Source organism: Chelonoidis abingdonii, chromosome 3 (genome assembly GCF_003597395.2).
Source record: "Chelonoidis abingdonii isolate Lonesome George chromosome 3, CheloAbing_2.0, whole genome shotgun sequence".
Taxonomy (NCBI): Eukaryota; Metazoa; Chordata; order Testudines; family Testudinidae; genus Chelonoidis; species Chelonoidis abingdonii.
Window position 1 is genome coordinate 87979129 of NC_133771.1, and position 19142 is coordinate 87998270.

General features: G+C 45.7%; 1 protein-coding gene across 4 annotated transcripts in view; it reads right to left on the minus strand.

The window, feature by feature from the left end:
* Positions 1–9264, minus strand: part of DDO (D-aspartate oxidase) — a 30399-nt gene extending 21135 nt beyond the window's left edge. The window contains exons 1-2 of one of the 4 annotated variants that reach the window (XM_075063884.1): positions 9160–9246; positions 4677–4743 (exon numbers count right to left, since the gene is read on the minus strand). Coding sequence is in view for 1 of the 4 variants with exons in the window: in XM_032787287.2 (XP_032643178.1) it covers positions 8800–8853 (54 nt within the window). In the remaining 3 variants the exon portion in view is untranslated. Of the gene's footprint in view, positions 1–4676; positions 4744–8799 lie in introns of all 4 variants that reach the window. The other 3 variants (XM_032787288.2, XM_075063883.1, XM_032787287.2) reach the window with 3 other exon arrangements.
* Positions 9265–19142: the final 9878 nt, after the last annotated feature.

Genomic DNA, 19142 nt, shown 5'->3' on the forward strand with positions numbered 1-19142 from the left:
AGCCTTCAAAGTGATCCTTAAGCATCCCTTATCCTTGAAAGCACTGTGCTGGGCCTCCTAGTCGCCCTGCTCTCTGGCTGTCAAATTCAGCCTCCAGGCGTTGAACTCGGAGGTCCCATTCGTCAATGAAGGTTTCCCCTTCCCTTCAATATTATGGGGATACAGGCACGGTTATATCGCTTGGGCTGCTGCTTTCCCCCACGTCCAGCTTCCCCGTAGAGACTTCGTCCATCTCCCTTTAATGGCCAAAAGATGCTCCTCGGTCACTTCTGCACCGTCAGGCCTGTAGTTGACTCCGGTCCTTCTCATTTGTCAAGCTTCCCTGATTTCGCGGTTTCATGAGACCAAGGCATTAACGGGTTAAGCGGGGTCTCCATGGATCACTGGGCATTTCGATCGTCCCCCCACTGATGATCTTACAGTCTGGGAAAAAGTCCCTGCCTGCAGCTCCTGAACAGGCCCACTGTTCCGGAAAGATGCGTGCATCATGCACCTTTCCAGGCCATCCTGTGTAAATTTGTCGTAAACGCCCACGTGATCCACACAGCGCCTGTGAGAACCATTGAGGAATACCCCTTTCCATTAATGTACTCGGATGTCAGGTGGCGGACGGTGGTGCCAGAATGGGATATGGTACACAACTACATAATTGCCCCTCCACAGTTGGAAACCCCATTTGGGCAAGCCATCCACAATTCCTGACATTCCCCAGAGTCACGGTTCGTCTGAAACGGATGCGGATTAATGGGCCCTGCAACTTTGCATCACCCTATTCCAACGGTTGACTTTTCCACTCCAACTGGTTTGCGACGATCGGTTAGCTGTCTGAGTTGCCAGCTTCCAAGACTTGCATAGACCACCCGCTTTCTCCACATGAAAGCGGCAGTTTCTCAGTTCATCAAAAATGTCCTTGTGCTGCAGGGTTGGGGCGGTTCGCCCACGATCCTTGAAAGTGGTTTTTCGCTCCTATAATTCTGCAGCATCTGCTCGTCATCCAGACTTGCGGACTGTGATCCACCCTCATACTGTTTCCCGAGCCGAAAGTGGCGTTCCACGCTGAGAGCACGGTCCTTACTGCGACGCAATTTTGTGTCAGCAGCGGTTCAGCAGCATCTATTTCATCATCTGAGCTCTCATCTGTCACTTTGGAGCATAAGGAATAGATCAACTGCCCAGACGGGATTGTGCTTGGAACATTCTCAGCAACATCCTTAAGCAGCTCACGGCTTCCATTTCCTTACTGAATTCACACCGCTGCAGCATCACAATGCACCAACGGCTGAAAAGGGAAGCACTGCCACCACGGAGTCGTTGGACCTAAGGAGCGGCATGACCGCACGCCTTCCGTCCCCTTCCACAACCCCCAGGCAGCCAATTGGACGAGTCTCTTGTGGATTAGCTGCCCACAATGCACACTCAAATGCGAGGCGCATGTACAGCACCTGGTCGCTGCAGTGTGGACAACACTGCAGCGAGGTGGACCGACATCAGCTGCTTACCGTCTACCCAAGCTGTAACGGCCATGTGCTGCAAAACTGTAAGTGTAGCAGAAGGCCTAGTGTGTAGCATAGCTTGTGCTGCCTAATGGTGCTGAGTTCCAGGATAGAGTGAGTATCTCAGTATGGGTGAAATGAATTAGTGTGTGCATAGTCATGCTATATGTATACACTAGAACAAGGATCGAACTGGCGTTGGCTTGCAGTGGTTTGGCAATCTGAGTGGTTAGTGGGGTGGCTGCCTTCACTTACTGATGCAGAAAATGCATGAAGCAGTGAGGTAGTGGTCGAGCAAAGTGTGGCCAGCTGATCAGGGCCCAGTATGACCTGAATATAAAGGATGTGGACCAGGAGTCACAGGAGGCTCATTCTAGCTTGGAGTGGGAAGGCTAGTGCTGGGAGCAAGGTCCTGAAGCTGAGCATGCTGGGAAGGCCAAAGGAGGTGGAGACTCACAGCCTGAGTTAAACCTTAGGGCCGATCAAGCATATTTTGCACCCTAAGTGAAACTTCCACCTTGCGCCCCCCGCCCTCCTTTCCGGAGCATCACTTATTATAACTTAATTCAAAAAGAATACCGGCGTAATATGGCCTGTTCATTAAATTAATACAACGTTATTGACGCATATCTATTCTGGCGACACCATAGAGGCCCAGCCACACCAGCCACATCATCAGGGGCTCATTACCTGCTAGTTCTACTAATGTTGATATATGCCATCATGTGCCAGCAATGCCCCTCTGCCATGTACATTGGCCAAACCAGACAGTCTCTACGCAAAAGAATAAATGGACACAAATCTGACATTAGGAATGGTAACATACAAAAGCCAGTAGGAGAACACTTCAGTTTCCTTGGACATTCTATAAAAGCCACTATTCTTGAACAAAAATACTTCAGAAACAGACTTCAAAGAGAAACAGCAGAACTAAAAGTCATTTGCAAATTTAACACCATTAATTTGGGCTTCAATAGGGACTGGTAGTGGCTGGCTCATTACAGAAGCAGCTTTGCCTCTCCTGGAATTGACACCTCCTCATCTATTATTGAGAGTGGACTACATCCACCCTGATCGAATTGGCCCTGTCAACACTGCTTCTCCACTTGCAAGATAACTCCCTTCTCTTCATGTATCATTATATAATGCCTGCATCTGTAACTTTCACTCCATGCATCTGAAGAAGTGGGTTTTTTACCCACGAAAGCTTATCCCTAAATAAATCTGTTAGTCTTTAAGGTGCCACCGGACTCCTCGTTGTTCTTATAAAATTAGAATGGTGGATACTCCATCAAACTGGGGAATTGGGTTTGGTGGGGAAGGGAAGCAGACTGGGTTTGGTCAGTGGGGGTTCGGGTTTTGCTGGGGAGTGCAAGGGGAGCAGACCGGGTTCGGTCACTAGGGGGATCGGGTTTGGCTGGGGAGAGGAAGGGAAGCAGAACGGATTCAGTCAGTGACAGTTTGAGTTTGTCCAGGAGGAGAAGGAAGCAGACTGGATTCGGTCAGTGGGAGCATTGGGTCTGGCTGGGGAGGGGAAGGGAAGCAGACCGGGCTGGGTGTGGAGGGGGGAGAGGGCACAATCTGGGCTTGGCCGGGGGCAGTGGGTGGGGTAGTATTCAAACAGCCGAAAGGTGAAATGGGTGCTCTCCTCTCCAGTCCCTGGCATGCAGCTGGGGGCCAAGTGCAATTGCAACAGGGCAATGGGAGCGTGTCGCCTGCTTTGTCTTCACGAGTCTGTCCTGCATCCGGGCTGGGGAATTGAATGCTGGGCTCTCACTCTGGCAGGGGGGCGTGAGGCAGGCAGGACTGTGAGGCAGAGAGTGCGTGGCTCTCACATCAAAGCAGGGTCGGGAGGGTAGAAAGCTGGGGTGCAGGGAGGTGGGTTAAAGCAGCTTAGCTGCCTCTCCATGTGAGAGAGCCCGCAAAGCTGCCAGCCGCAGCATCCCTCCCTTCTCTCCCCAGGGAGCAGAGCCTCTGCCTGGAAATTCTGCAGCGTGCTCTCCGAGCATGCCATGTGCAAGCCGGCCCCGGCCTGCACCGCACTAACTGCACAGCTCAGCCCCAGCGGGGGTCTTACACTTCCTGCCACAAGCTGCTCCACTCTCCTTCTGGCTGCTGTGCAATCTACAAGAGAGAGGAGCTATTACTGTAATGTACCTACCAACACAGCAATATCTGTACAATTATTGATTCACAATCAAAGGACTTTGCTGGCTTTCTAAATGGCAGGAGAGCAATTCATTGGGAGCATGGTTCTTATCACATGCATCCTCCCTACAGTCTGCGATCTGCAGCCAGCATCTTGATTGGCGGCGGCGCCCCCAAATCTTGGCGCCCTAGGTGGCCACCTAGTTTGCCTAGTGGTTGCACTGGCCCTGAGTAAACCCCCAGGCTGCAAGCCTTGTTGAAGGCCTAGAAAAGGTACTGGGGCTGCAGAGATGCAGCTCGGGGATAAGCAGAGGCAGCTGGTCCTACCCCCTTGCAGTGATGAGTGGCCATTACAGACTGCGGTCTGCCCCAGTGAAAGGCAGTAGCCACTGAGGCGAGGTGGGTTTAGAGGGTTGGGGGTTCTCCTGGGAGGGCAGACCCAGAGAGTGGGGGTATTTCTGGGGAAGAACCCCAAGGTAAAGGGAACAGACTAGACCTCCTCACACTAAGGGCAGGTGGTAGCAAGTTGCCTCACAACCCTGGGTACCGCAGGGAAGTGTCACACCAACGCCAAGCATTCACAAAGCATGAGTCAAGCCCCCAAATATGAGATTTGCTTTAAAAATAATGAGAGATAAAAAGCATGTCAGATTGGGGTTCTTTTTATTTGTCTTCTGGTCTCTGAGCCTTTAGGTTATGATCAGGTCACAGGTTTCAAACTCTTCTCTGCAATTACAAGGACTGGACTCTTTCTTTTTTTTTTTTTTTGATTCTTCTAAGTAAAACAACCTGCAGCAGCTCAAACTTTAAGAAAAATATCAACTATTGCAAGTCTCATGGTAATATTGTGAGAGCTGACCTCTGCCACTGATTTTCATTTTCCACCCCCTACTCTGCCCTGAGGTCCTGCCTCCACTTTCTCCTTCCTCCCACACTCTGCCCTTGCCCCGCCTCTTCCTGCCCCTGCTCCACCCCCTCCCCCGAGCGCCTCTTGCCTGCTGTTGAACCACTGATCGGCAGGTGAGTACTGAGCACCTACTTTTTTTGCGGGTACCCCAGCCCTGGAACACCCACAAAGTCAGTGCCTATGGAGCTAGTAACACTGGAAGTGAAGAGGAGAACATAGTCAGTGACATGTCTAACAAGGATTATAAAACAATATTACAGTTAATTTCTAAGCTCCCTCTGAAACAGGCAGGGTAACTGGAACCACAATCTGAGCTAGTGAAAAGGCAAGTTACCCAGCAGGAGACATGTGGAAGCAAAATACAAGAAAAAAAATTCCCATGGAATAAAAGGAAGTGCCATAAAGAGGCATCTGAAGAGCACTGAGTTCCCTGGGCAGAAGTGTGACGAGTCTGGCAAGGGATTACACACCACAGGCAAAGCACTCCCCTGCAGGCCCTGCTATCATTCTACACCTACAGGTTAGCGAATGGCACACTTCGACCCTTGAGTCCTCTCAGCATCTCCCTGGAGCGTCCAACTCCTGCTCTACTGGACACTCACAATATTTACAGATTGACTGCTTTCAAGGGAACAATACACCTCAGTTTACCAGCTCAGATCACTGTACTGTTTAGCTTACTGTACATAGATATATTTATCATGAAAGCAAGTATAAATTAATTTGACAAAGCATAGAGATTAGATGTTTTCAAGTCACCAGGGCTTGATGGAATACATCCTGGAATACTGAATGAGCTGACTGAGAAGATGTCTCAGCCATTAGATATTATCTTTGAAAAATCGTGGAAGATGGGAGAGATTTCAGATGACAGGAAAAGGGCAAATATAGTGCCAAACTGGAAAAAGGAGAATAAAGGCAACTAGAGGAATTACAGACCAGTCAACTTAATTTCAGTACCCAGAAAGATTACGGAACAAACAATTAAGCAACCAATTTGCAGACACCTAGAAGAGAATAAAGTGATAAGTAACAGCCAGCATGGATTTATCGAGGACAGGTCATGTAAAACAAACTAATAGCTTTTTTTGAAACCCTTGCGGATAGGGCTTAGGATAGTGACTTTAGTAAGGCTTTTGATATCGTCTCACAGGAGCTTCTCATAAACAAACTTAGGGAAAAACAACCTAGATGGAGCTACTGTAAGGTGGGTGCATAACTGGTTGGAAACCCATTCCGAGAGAGAAGTTATCAGTGGTTCACAGTCATGCTGGAAGGGCATAACGAGTGGGGTCCCGCAGGGATTGATTTTGGGTCTGGTTCTGTTCAATATCTTCATCATTGATTTAGATAATGGCATAGAGAGTACACTTAGAAAGTCTGTGGACAATACCAAACTCGGAGGGGTTGCAAATGCTTTGGAGGACAGGATTAAAATTCAAAATGATCTGGACAAACTGGAGAAATTGTCTGAAATAAATAGGATGAAATTCAATAAGGACAAATGCAAAGTAGTCCACTTAGGAAGGAACAATCAGTTGCACACATACAAAAAGGGAAATAAGTGCCTAGGTAGGAGCATTGCAGAAAGAGATCTGGAAGGTCATAGTAGACCACAAGCTAAATACCAGTCAACAGTGTAACACTGTTGCCAAAAAAGCAAACCTCATTCTGGACTGTATTACAAGGAATGTTGTAAGCAAGACACAACAAGTAATTCTTCCACTCTACTCTGAGCTCATTAGGCCTCAACTGGAGTATTGTGTCCAATTCTGGGTGCTGCATTTCAGGAAAGATGTGGACAAACTGGAGAAAGTCCAGAGAAGAGCAACAACAGTTATTAAAGGTCTAGAAAACATGATCTATAAAGGGAAGATTGAAAAAATTGGGTTTGTTTAGTCTGGAGAAAAGAAGACTGAGGGGGGACATGATAACAGTTTTCAGGTGCATAAAAGGTTGTTACAAGGAGGAGGGAGAAAAATTATTCTCCTTAACCTCTGAGGATAGGACAGGAAACAATAGCCTTAAATTTCAGCAAGGGTGGTTTAGGTTGGACAGTAGGAAAAACTTCCTGTCAGGGTTGTTAAGCACTGGAATAAATTGCCTAGCGAGCTTGTGGAATCTCTATCACTGGAGATTTTTAAAAGCAAGTTAGACAAATACCCATCAGGTATGGTCTAGATAATACTTAATCCTGCCTTGAGTGCAGGGGACTGGAGTAGAAGACCTCTCGAGTTTCCTTTCAGCCCTACAATTCTATGATTCAAGTGATAGCAAGTAGAAGTATTAAAAGCAAATGGTGATGTATAAAATAAAATCATAGCATGCATTCTAGAGCCTAGACTTATTTAATAAGATGCTCTCATGTCTCATAAAATTTGCTCACCCAAAATCCCTGCAGCAATTTACAACCAGGCAGGCTGTGACCCTTCTTTCATGAGACATGCACACTGTCAGCTGGCCTCTTAGGAAAGGATCCTGTGTGTCTTTGTACTCTAACAATCCTTTGTCTTTAGACATAACCATGACACCCGCCTGCTGTTTGTTTCTTCTTGTAGATTTCCTTTTGCGTAGCTTTTGCAATCTCCCAATTTGCAGCTAGTTCAGTATGCAAATAGAGATACAGTATACAATAAACTAATGGCCAAACAGAGAAATAAGAGTCAGTTACCTTGGAGATGTTATTCCTTTCAGGAGGGAGGTATGCCACCGCCTGGAGACCTGCCTTAACTCCACCTAGACCAGAGATCGGCAACCTTTCGGAAGTGGTGTGCCAAGTCTTCATTTATTCACTCTAATTTAAGGCTTTGCGTGCCAGTAATATATTTGAACGTTTTTAGAAGGTCTCTTTCTATAACTAAACTATTGTTGTATGTAAAGTAAATAAGGTTTTTAAAATGTTTAAGAAGCTTCACTTAAAATTAAATTAAAATGCAGAGCCCCCTGGACCAGTGGCCAGGATCTGGGCAGTGTGAGTGCAACTGAAAATCAGCTTGCGTGCCATCTTCGGCACATGTGCCATAGGTTGCCTACCCCTGACCTAGACCTTAAGAAAATAATTTTCAGTGTAGATAAATATTATGCATACATATATCTCATGACTGATGATGACCAGTGGGCTACCGAGTTTTGATGCAGACCTCACATGACTTTGGTGAACTATTACGCAGCTACTGAGCCTGGGTATCTTTGGACCACCCTATGCACCCTCTGTTGATCTCAAGGGGTCCCTGGCTCACCGCCGACCAAAGTCAGAATGCTCTTCCTCATTCTTATAGGGCCCTTATTAAGGCTTCAACCTTTCCTTGGTTTCTGTGGAACTCTGCACCCTATGGTATAAGCACACACCCTCTGAGTGCCAAATTTCCTTTTTGGAATTATAAGACTCAGACTTTTTCAGATAATTGCCTTCCTTAATGAAGGCACATTATCCATAAACACTTCCCACCCGCTGACCTGCACTTTGCCACATTGTGCAGTAAACTTTGTTGCAGCGCAGAATCCGGTAAAGCTCAAGCCATTTCGTGGACTAATCCAACAAAGTCGTCTAGCAAGTTTAGCTTTGACATTTTCCTTTCCTCTTATATATACTGTTTTGAAATGAGTTGATTTTTGACCTGACGTGACAATGGCCACGAAGCACTGAAAGAGTCAGTTTCTTCCAAGACTGAATAAGGCAGGTTATTAAAATAAGCACAGATGATCCCTAAAGCTACTCTGTCTCTCTTTCCGCTTTACTCTGTATCTACCTTAGGTATTTATATGCTCCCATTACTACGGTATCTGAGTGTCTCATGGTCTTTTATATATATACCCTCAATGGGAGGTGGGGCAGTGCTATGATCCCCATTGTGCAGATGGGGAACTAAGGCACAAAGAGACATGATGCAGATTTGTAAAGGGATTTAGGCACCTAATGGGAGTTTCAAAAGTGCCAGTCTACATCTTTAGGTGCCTAAGCATTAATCTGGCCCTAAATGCCTTGACCGAGGTCACACAGAAAGCCTAGACAGCTCAGGGAATTCAAGCAAGGTCCCAGGCTAGCACCCTAATCACCAGACCATCCTGTTTCTCTACTCTGGAGCTTCTGCCTAGGACAAAGGTGGGCAAACTACGGCCTGCGGGACCGTCCCGCCTGACCCGACCTCCCAGCCAGGGAGGCTAGCCCCCAGCCCCTCCCCTGCTGTCCTCCCCTCCCCCACTCTTCATATGCTTGAGATAAACACGATAAAGAGTTTAAGTTTCCCATACCTCTGAGCATTCGTTCACAAGTCCTAGGGTTTCGCTTATTGCATTAAGCACCATGGTTAATGGCACTGGCTGTAAACAGACATGACAGCTCAACTCAGCTTACAGCAGGGCAGCCTCCAGCTTAGATCGAAACTCAGCCCCCACAGGAATCAGTGCGGCTGTTGTTTTAAGCAAATTTTATGCATCCTGTGGAATAAAATCTAGTGTAGCTCCATTTAATATCTTATACTTTGCTACAAGGGACTACATCCTGCTCTTTCAAGGGAATGGTCTCTGTGAGCTAACGTTTTTTATCTAGTTAAATATATCTATGCTCCCTTAAAAAAAAAAAAGTTGGGAAAGGAAAGGAGAGGGAAATACCTCACGAATAAAGAATCCAGATTCTGTCTGGTGAGAGCTGCTCTCCCCGGGATTGCTTAGAAGCACACAGAAACCTTAACAAGACAGAAAGAAAAAAAGCTCAATGGGAGGAGCAGTTATGAAACCACATCAAACCCTGCCCTTATTGGCCATTGCTCCTGTCCGCTGGCTGCTTCATGTCACGGATAAAACAGTTGTTTGTGCTTTCTCACAAGCTGCCGTCCCCAGAGCTGACACGTAGTGAGAGGGGAGTCCTACAGCCCACTCAGCACTGAGGGAGCTTTGTCATTTTCAGTGTTCATCTTCCCCGCAGATAAATCCCTCGATGCATTAACGAGGAGATAGTCTAGGCTCCCGGAGGATCGCGCCTGAATTAACTTGCCTTCTCCCTAGACGCCAGCACCTATTACAGCCGGAGCGTGTCTCATCGTGGCTGCCAGAATACTTAGGCAACAATGCTACTCATTAACCGAGTACGACAAGCTGTCAACCCGTTAAACTCAGTTCCAAAGTACAGCTCAGGACGAAAGCCTCATTAAATGGCAGTTTACCCATTATTAAATCAACAAGGTCTTTCGACAGTGAGTTGGATTAGATAAAACCTGCTAGCTAACATTGAGATATTAGCAAGCCAATTCAATTCATTTCAAACTATTTAACAATATCTTGAGGTTCCAGCTTGGAAAGACGCTCTTTGCTAATGTCATGTACAATGCACAGGTTTTATTATTAGAGATCAACGGGAAATAGTAGAAAGTAGAAGCAGAAGGGACAAAACTGAGAGCCTTTCAGGGTCTTAACCACCACCACAACTGAAAACCAAAGCCATCTAAAATCCCAAATCGCTTTCTGCCCTCTTGTGGTGTAAATTGGAATGATCTCTTCTTGTTTTAAAGCAAAGAGCTCTATGCCATCTTTTATTGTATGAGATGTCATAGATAGTTATGTTCAAGGGCATGCACAGTATTACACAATTTTAGCCTTGCTGTACTCATTTATAAACAGAAAATCTCACCCCTCTATTCGCTCTTGTATATTGACTGGAAAAAAAAAAGTTTGAGAGAAGATAGGTGAGGTAATAGAGCCACACTGAGGAGTGAGGCAGGCAGATCCCTGTGGGACTGACTCCTGAGAGCCTCCCAGCAGGTGGAGGAGCAAGTGGGCTGAGGGGATGGGGGGAGATACCTGGGCTGGCCGGACAGCTAAGCGGAGCACAGGGGAGGGGCTGGATAGGAGCCAGCCTGCGGTGGCCCCTCAGCTGGCAGAGCAAGTGAAGTGCAGCGCCTGGCTGGCTGACAGGCCCCTGTTGAGCATGAGCCCAGCATGAGGGCACCTGTGGCACCATTGTAAACCCGCCAGTACTGCTCAGGGCCTTGGGTGTCCCTGGGCACACCTGGCACACCCCCTGCGCACACCTATGATTTAACACAAAGAGCTGGTGATTCTTGGCTTCTTAGGCATCATGCTCAGTATAACTGAAGCTACTTTTCTTTCTGCTCAAACAATGATGATAGGATGTTATAAAATTTCCTATAAAGCTGTGAGAGACTGTTCCATCCTCTGGTACTTAGAGACAGGTGAGGGAATATCTTTTATTGGACCAACTTCTAAATAAAAGAGATTACCTCACCCACCGTGTGTCTCTGATATCCTGGGACCAACATGGCTTCAACAATACTACAGAGAACTATGACAGTCAGTTCATCTGCCACAAGGCATATCAAAGGGGAGCACTAACAACCAGACTCCTCTGGGTGGATCCTCTTTATCTGCAACAAACATCTGAGTATTATACAAGACTCCACAAGAGAAAGTCATGCAGCTAAACAATATGTTGGTTTAGATGAGACCTACCACATTATTTCTGACGCCTGTACAATCTATGCTCTTTTTAAAGTATCTGTAGAATTTCTTTTAAAGGGTCATTTGTATTCAGAACAGGGGCAGCTCCAGGCCCCAGCACGCCAAGGGCATGCTTGGGGCGGCATGCCGCGGGGGGTGCTCTGCTGGTCGCCGGGAGGGTGGCAGGCAGGCAGCCTTCGGCACCATGCCTGCGGAGGGTCCACTGGTCCTGCAGCTTTGGTGGACCAAAGCCACGGGACCAGCGACTGACAAAGCGCCCTCCATGGCATGACGCCGTGCTTGGGGTGGCAAAATGTCTAGAGCCTCTGCTGATTCAGAAACCTTTGCGATTAAACTATATTAATGAACGGAAGTGTAACTTGTTTTCTTGAGCATAAAGATTCTTCTAACAGTCATCATAAAAGATTTCTGCACTATTTGTCAAGAATTAGCTATACATACCAGTTCTACAGATCCTGTGTCTTCCACTGCTGCTCATGTCTTTTCTATGATGCAGTATGCATGCATAAAGTGGCCTGAAAAAAAACACTTGGGGACTATCATTACACTCAGGTCTGCCCATCCCATTCAGCAATTATTTCTGCTCCCAAGGCCAAAATCAGTTCTGTCCCCACAGTTCACTTTAGCCCAACATCAGTTCTGTTTCCACATTTATTCTGCCCCCTCCAGTCTCTCATCAGTTCTGCCTATGCGCCAGCCTCAACTCTGCTCCTCATGCAACTCCTGATGTGAAATGATGAGTCATCCCTGAACAAAAAGTCTGATTAATCTACATGCAGTGATGAGTCATTCCTGTGCTAGGCTCCAGCTAATCCACAACCCAGGAGCTGGTCTGATGACTCTCAAGGCAGGTGTATAAGCCTCACAGGAGCAACAACCTCTCAGTCTGCTCCCATATCACTACAGGGCTTGGAACTCTCCCCTACCTGATAGTGGCCTTGGCCTGCTCGAGCCCTGCTCCAGCCTAGCTCCTAGCCCTACTCTTGGTTTGCTCTCAACCTAGTCCTGACTCTGGTTCCAACCTCTGGCTCCAGTTTCTCATCCCAACTGCTACCACACTGATCACTATACCCAACTACACCTCTACCCCGATATAACGCTGTCCTCGGGAGCTAAAAAATCTCACCGCCTTATAGGTGAGACTGTGTTATATCAGGTTCAGTTCGGTACAGTGTACTGGCAAGAGCTGGTACACCGTGCCGGACTGGACCAGCTTCCCCTGTGGTGATTTAAAGGGTCCAGTGCTCCAGCCACTGCAAGGAGCCCCGGGCCCTTTAAATCACCGCCGGAGCTCTGGTAACGAGGCTTGGGTGGGGATTTAAAGGGCCCGGGGCTTCCTGCAGTCGACAGAGCCTCTGGCACTTTAAATCACAGCCCCAGCCTGGCTGCCAGAGCCCCTAATTGGCTGCTTTTCTCCAGGAGGTAGCAAATGTGGAAAGCAGTCAATTCAAGGGAGTTTTCCCCTAGGCAGCAGTAAAAATGTATGCCCTCAGACACCTGGCTAGCTAGGAAAGGTAGGTCTACAGGTTGCTTTATCTTATACTCTCCTGTTTTCAGGGGCGGCTCTATGTTTTTTGCCGCCCCAAGCACAGCAGTCAGGTGGCCTTTGGCAGCATGCCTGCAGGTGGCCCGCGGTCACACAGATTCAGCGGCTTTTCTGTGGATAATCTGCTGGTTCCATAGCTTCGGCGTACCTGCTGCCAAATTGCCACCGAAGCTGCGGGATCGGCGGACCCCTCGCAGGCACGCCACCAAAGGCCATCTGACTGCCGCCCTCACAGCGACCGGCACACTGCCCCCCGTGACTTGTCGCCCCACGCACTCGCTTGCTGCGCTGATGCCTGGAGCCGCCCCTGCCTGTTTTCCTGCTACCATATACCCCCTTCCCCCCATCACAGTGTGCATCATTCAGCATCCTGGCCTGTCACCTTCTGCTGGCAGTCTTAGGAATTAGCTTGAGGCCAATGCCCCCATCCATGGTCTGAACACCGCCATCCAATCTCTCCCATCTGCGTACAGCCCCTCTCGCAACCTCAGGAACCACAATGTCTTCTTTGTGGCTTGGCCCACCAACTGTGTCACTGGCCATGTTCCCCCCTTCCAGGGGCTTTAGCTCCTAGTCCAGATGCTTCCCCAGTGGTGACTGGAGTCAATTGTCTTGCCATTTCCCCCGTGGCGAGTGTGGGGGACCTGGGCCTGCCCACTACTCTGGGTCCCAGCCCAGGGACTCTCCAGACCACAGTAACTTACTGCGTTCCTTTGCTTCTACCATCACTGCATTTCCCCAGACCACTTCCCCATGGCCACAGCACCCTCCTCAGTCTCAGCAGCCCATCTGGAGCTTCTTCTATTCTCCTGCCTGCACTGCTCTGTCCAAAGTGCTACAGAGTTGCAGCCTACTCCAGACAATCCTCCCTCCCCAAGCTCCAGGTAGCTATCAGGGCTGCCCAGATGGGGGGGGGGCAAGTGGGGCAATTTGCCCCATGCCCTTCAGGGGCCCCTACTAGCCCTGGTCCGGTGGTGCTGAAGACGCGGACCGACCAAAGGCACCCCCCACCGCTGAAATGCCGCCAAAACCTGGACAGCTGCCAGGTGAATACAAGCGCCACAGCTCCCCTACTTTGCCCCAGACCCCCTGAATCCTCTGGGTGGCCCTGGTAGCTATTGACCTTGCTCTGCCTTGCAGCTCTTTTTATATGGGCATGTTGGGCCCTGATTGGCTACTCCTCATAGAATCCCCTCCTATTGGCTGCTTTTTGTTCCCTAGGGCTCTAATAATCCCTTATCTACCAGTGTGGGGCAGATGTGCCCTCACACTGCCTCTTGCCTCTCTGTGTTTAAGTGATACATTTTCCACACCCACTGAATACCAAACTGATGCCTTCTGGCCAACTCAAACCCATCATACAACAATAAAGCCATTTTTGTCACTATTGAATTTGGCTGAGAGACTTCTACAATGGCAAGTTTATATCAAGTCTTGGCAGAAAAGGATCACTTTCTACCAGCAGCTGAAAGCCCGCACAATCACATGGGTGTAATTAATAAAGTTGTGTGTAAAAAAGCAAAAATAATTGAAAAACTTAAAAAATTGACAGTAAGGGTGTGAATCCCATTTGTATGCTGGTTATGTTGCGTGGGTGGTTGTGTTGATCTGTGTCTAGGAGGTGTTGTGCTGGGAGATGTGTGTTGATTTGTGCAGGTGGTGAATGAGGAGTGTGTGCTGTGAACAGGGACTATGCGTTTTGGGGGTTATTATGTATGCTGGTTGGAGTGTGCATGCTGGTTGTGATGTGTGGATGGTTATGTTGATTTGTGTGGGTGACAGCTGGGCACATGGGTGTGGCAGTTGGACCAACCAATCTACCATCTGTACGGTCTCCCTCCTAAAACCAAAGAACCAGTTACATGCAAATTAGCTGAAGAGTAAAGGTGGGGATTGGGTGAAGTACCTCTGATTTCACAATGGTTTTGGACTCTAGAGACATAATAGGCTTCAGAGTGATACAAAGTGACAATCCTGAATCTTACTATATTATATAGCTCCCAGCTTACACTGCCTTCTAACAGCAAACACAAATGACAAAGAGAGACACAAGTGGTCATTGTCAACCCAAAGCATGCAAAAACCTTAATATAGTACAGTGTCCCTGAAGGAAATCATTCTATAGATCAGGGGTAGGCAACCTATGGCACGTGTGCTGAAGACAGCAAGCAAGCTGATTTTCAGTGGCACTCACACTGCCTGGGGTCCTGGCCACCGGTCCAAGGGGCTTTGCATTTTAATTTAATTTTAAGTGAAGCTTCTTAAACATTTAAAATACCTTATTTACTTTACATACAACAATAGATTAGTTATATATTATAGACTTATAGAAAGAGACCTTCTAAAAACATTAAAATGTATTACTGGCACATGAAACCTTAAATTAGAGTGAATAAATGAAGACTTGGCACACCTCTTCTGAAAGGTTGCTGACCCCTGCTATAGACCTTCCAGGTATTAATATAGTTCGTCAGAATGAGTTTATAACACCAGTGCATATGAATGACTATATAAGGGAAAAATAAGTGTACGACTGCCTTTGAAGCCATGGTGGTAAAGAGTAAATGCATATTCCACTTTATTGTTCTACTTACTTTGAGATGATAAATACATACATTGAAAAACAAAATTCCATTGCCCTGATAATGCATATTGTATTAAATTAATGTATGCTGCATTTAATACAGTAGACAAGGTCAGTTAGAACAGTATATATGTCCCTCATCTATTATCAAAACGGATAAATTGCCTGGTATATAGAATCTGGTATCACAAACCAACTGTAAGGATAACTACCATATATGGATTTCCCTTAACTTTTTCTCATGAGTGATTCAACAATATGAGTGTTGTTTTATTGCGTACAACAGGAATTTCTCTTGATATCACAGATAACTTTATTATTGTTTAATTCATAACTAGTCGTTTAATCTTTTCTATCCTTTATACTTGTTATGAGATCTAGGCAAGTATCTTAGAAATACATTTGACACATACATAGGACAAATAAAGTACCCATAGAGGCCTCTAGCACTATAGATCTGCTGTACAAGGTGAGGCTGGATTTTGGAAGGCCATAAAAATGGGTGAATAGCCCAGAGATGGTGCAGAGCCAAACCCTGTGGAGGGTCCCTGCATGACAGAATACAGGGGATGAGTGGGCATAAGCTGAGGAAGCAGCAGGGCAAGCCCAGAGAATCCTCTAGTCCCACCCACCCCAGAGTTGGGAATGTGGGCCTTCTTCAGGCTCTGTGAACCAGCTACACAATAATGTAGGGGGGAGACTCTGTCTGCTATTGACATGTTCAATGCACAGCCCACTGGACTTAGCCCATAGCGTATGTAGTCTGCATAGCTATTTTTCCCATAGTTGATTTAAACTACGAAAATGTATAAAAAGACATTAAAGTCAGACATTAAATTAGAAAATACATCTTAAAGCTTAGTTTAAAAAATGCATTTGATTTAAAATATCAAGCATATTACCTTATTATTTTTCTTCAGTTAGAATTCAACAAATGTTAATCATTGTACTCATTCACCCAGCAAGTATTAGTCTGGTAAGACTCACTGTTATATGATATAATGTGATATCAATTTTAGGATGTAAACATCTTACAGCCAAAATGACTGACAATCATGAACCACCACAATTAAAAGGAAATAGGTTATAAATCATCAGGAACAGTCAGAACCATTAATTAGTAAGACCCACTATCAAGGTTAAGGAGGAAATAAGAGACACTGTTAATGGGATTTTTTTCAAGAGCATTGAGAGGAAAATATGCCCCCAAAGGATTAGAAATGATTATTCTCAAAATCAAGGGTCTCTTTAAAGAAGTCCAGATCCTTTGAAAAAATGTTTGAGAGAGAAACTCTCTCTCTCCATATTTATGCTATGTAATATTTAAAATGTAATACTAGTGTCAAACATACTTTTGTCAGTAGTAAAATCCTTGCTAAAAACTTTCAGAAATGCTACAAACAGGGAGGTACGTAAACAGCTGTGGTTTCCTTATTTGAAAAAATGAAATATTTTACTAAACAATTGACATTTTTCTTCAATTGAAAGAAAAGAGTACTCAATTGCACCCCAAGTCTCAAGGTGTATGATTTATCTTAGAAAGCCAACTCTTCTCCATTCAATAACTAATCCTCTGGTCTTCATCTCAACATGGTTCCTCGGATCTTTGGGGCAAAATTCTGGTTCTGTTAGAATCAAAGACAAAACTCCCATTGACTTCAGCGGGACAAGGAGTTGTCTCAAAATCACTCATAATTGATTACTTTGTTAAAGTGCAATGGACCTTGTACACAATATAAATATTAGTGAAGCAGGAAGAAACCACGCTGTCAGCCTGTCAAGACAGGAAGATGAGAGTTGCAGCCAAAGACACAGGGAACAACAGGAGATTCCTACAGCTCTTTTAAGACAAGTTCTGGGGTCCCATCATCCACGGGAGATGTCCATGCACAACTCCTATTGATTTCAATGGAAGTTGCTCATGCTCATCTCCTAGGCTGATTGAGTCCCTTCATTTTTCTGAGATTGTTTTGGTGTACAGTATTTACATCCATGAAATGCTTAAATTTCTTACCTAAAAATATATCTAGAACTATCATTCTGTTGTCTGTGCTGTTCTGACCTTCTCATCTTGATACTAGTACCAGTACTTTGACACCAGGCTGCCATTTTCTCTTGCAATTAGCATTAAAATTGCAGCCCCTAATGAATTACCCAGCTTTCCAGTAATAGCAATGGAAATGTTTAAACAATTTTGGGTATTTAAGTACTGCGTTTAATTTCCTTCTTTATTTTACAGATTTTGAACAAGGATCTGGTCCTGAATCACTTAAATCAATAGAACTTATGCCATTCACTGACTTTGATTGGAGCAGACCTAAATTAATTTTTCATGTAGTCACCTTAGTCCTGGCATTAACTTTAGTTTTGTTCTAATAGCTTGTTAGAAGTTTATTGTAATACTCCATATATGGTCAGGATTAAGGAGTAGCTTTAGTACTTAAGTCCTCAAGATGTCATTATACAGTGGACCATGTATTCCAAGACAGCATTTGACAATGTGTAACAACCTAAATTTTTAATTAACAGTGGCACTGACAGCTGTAAATCAGAAAATATCAATTTACTTCCCTGTTAGAATTATATTATGCTGTTTCAACTCCTGCACTATAAAACACCCCATAAAGGGGAAAGGCTGAGGGAACTGGGCTTATTTAGTCTGCAGAAGAGAAGAGTGAGGTGGGATTTGATAGCAGCCTTCAACTACCTGAAGGGGGGTTCCAAAGAAGATGGAGCTCAGCTGTTCTCAGTGGTGGCAGATAACAGAACAAGGAGCAATGGTCTCAAATTGCAGTGGGGGAGGTCTAGGTTGGATATTAGGAAACACTGTTTCACTAGGAGGGTGGTGATGCATCAGAATGTGTTACCTAGTGAGGTGGTGCAATCTCCATCCTTAGAGGTTTTTAAGACCCATCTTGACAAAGCCCTGGCTGGGATGATTTAGTGGGTGTTGGTCCTGCTTTGAGCAGGGGTTTGGACTAGATGACCTCCTGAGGTCTCTTCCAACCCTAATCTTCTATGATTCTATACTTTGAACTCCAGGACAGTGCTGTAACTAAAGAGAGATGCTTTGTTTCCTGTTAGAGAGGCATAGAGATATTGAATCATATTCTGCTTTCAGAACTCACTGAAGTTAGAGAAGCTGTACAGATGTAACCATAAACAGAGTCCAAACCATTACTAGCATAGCATGTATACTTTTTATGCACAATACAGAAGGCTGCATAGGTATGGAAGAAATTGCTAGCTCTAGAGGTAGACTAAAACGGGAGGGCTGGGATAGAAAATTATAAAAATAGCAGCTAGAGTGAAATGATGTCCTCAATCTATCCCTGCTAGTGTTTTCTACAGTCTCCATCACTTATGTGTATCAGCACGAGTGATATAACAGGGAGAGGTTTTCAGAGCCGGTGCTAGGTGTAAGTAGACTAAGCAATTGCATAGGGCCCTAAGCAACTCAAGGGGGCCTCCCTTCACTTTTTATTATAAGAACTTGCCTGTCTTAGTGTGTTGGGGGGAGCAAAAATATTTCTGTTTAGGGCTCCCAATAGGCTAGCACCAGCTCTAGATGGTTCACAGGCTTCTGCAGGAATTGGTGACTGTTGCATCCATTTCTAACGGTTGATAAGTTTCTTCCACCAAAATTCAATTTTTTTAGCATTTGGTACTGTATAGTGTTGAATAAATGGAACTACAAATAGATGGTCCATGAGAAAAACAACATTTTGATGCTAGCAGTTATGTATCACTTATTCACTAAGGCCAAGCTCCTCAAAAGGTATTTAGGCACCTGACTCCTATTGGAATCAGGCGCCTAAATACTTTTGAGGATCTGAGCCTAAGTGCCCAGCCGTGCACAAGGCCTATGCACTACTTAAGTTCTACTTAAATCCTATTTTGAGCACGAAAAAGATACATAAGCCTTATGTGGATGCTTTGCACAGGGGTTGGTTTTAACCTAGGATGATATAAATAAACTGATGATAGGTC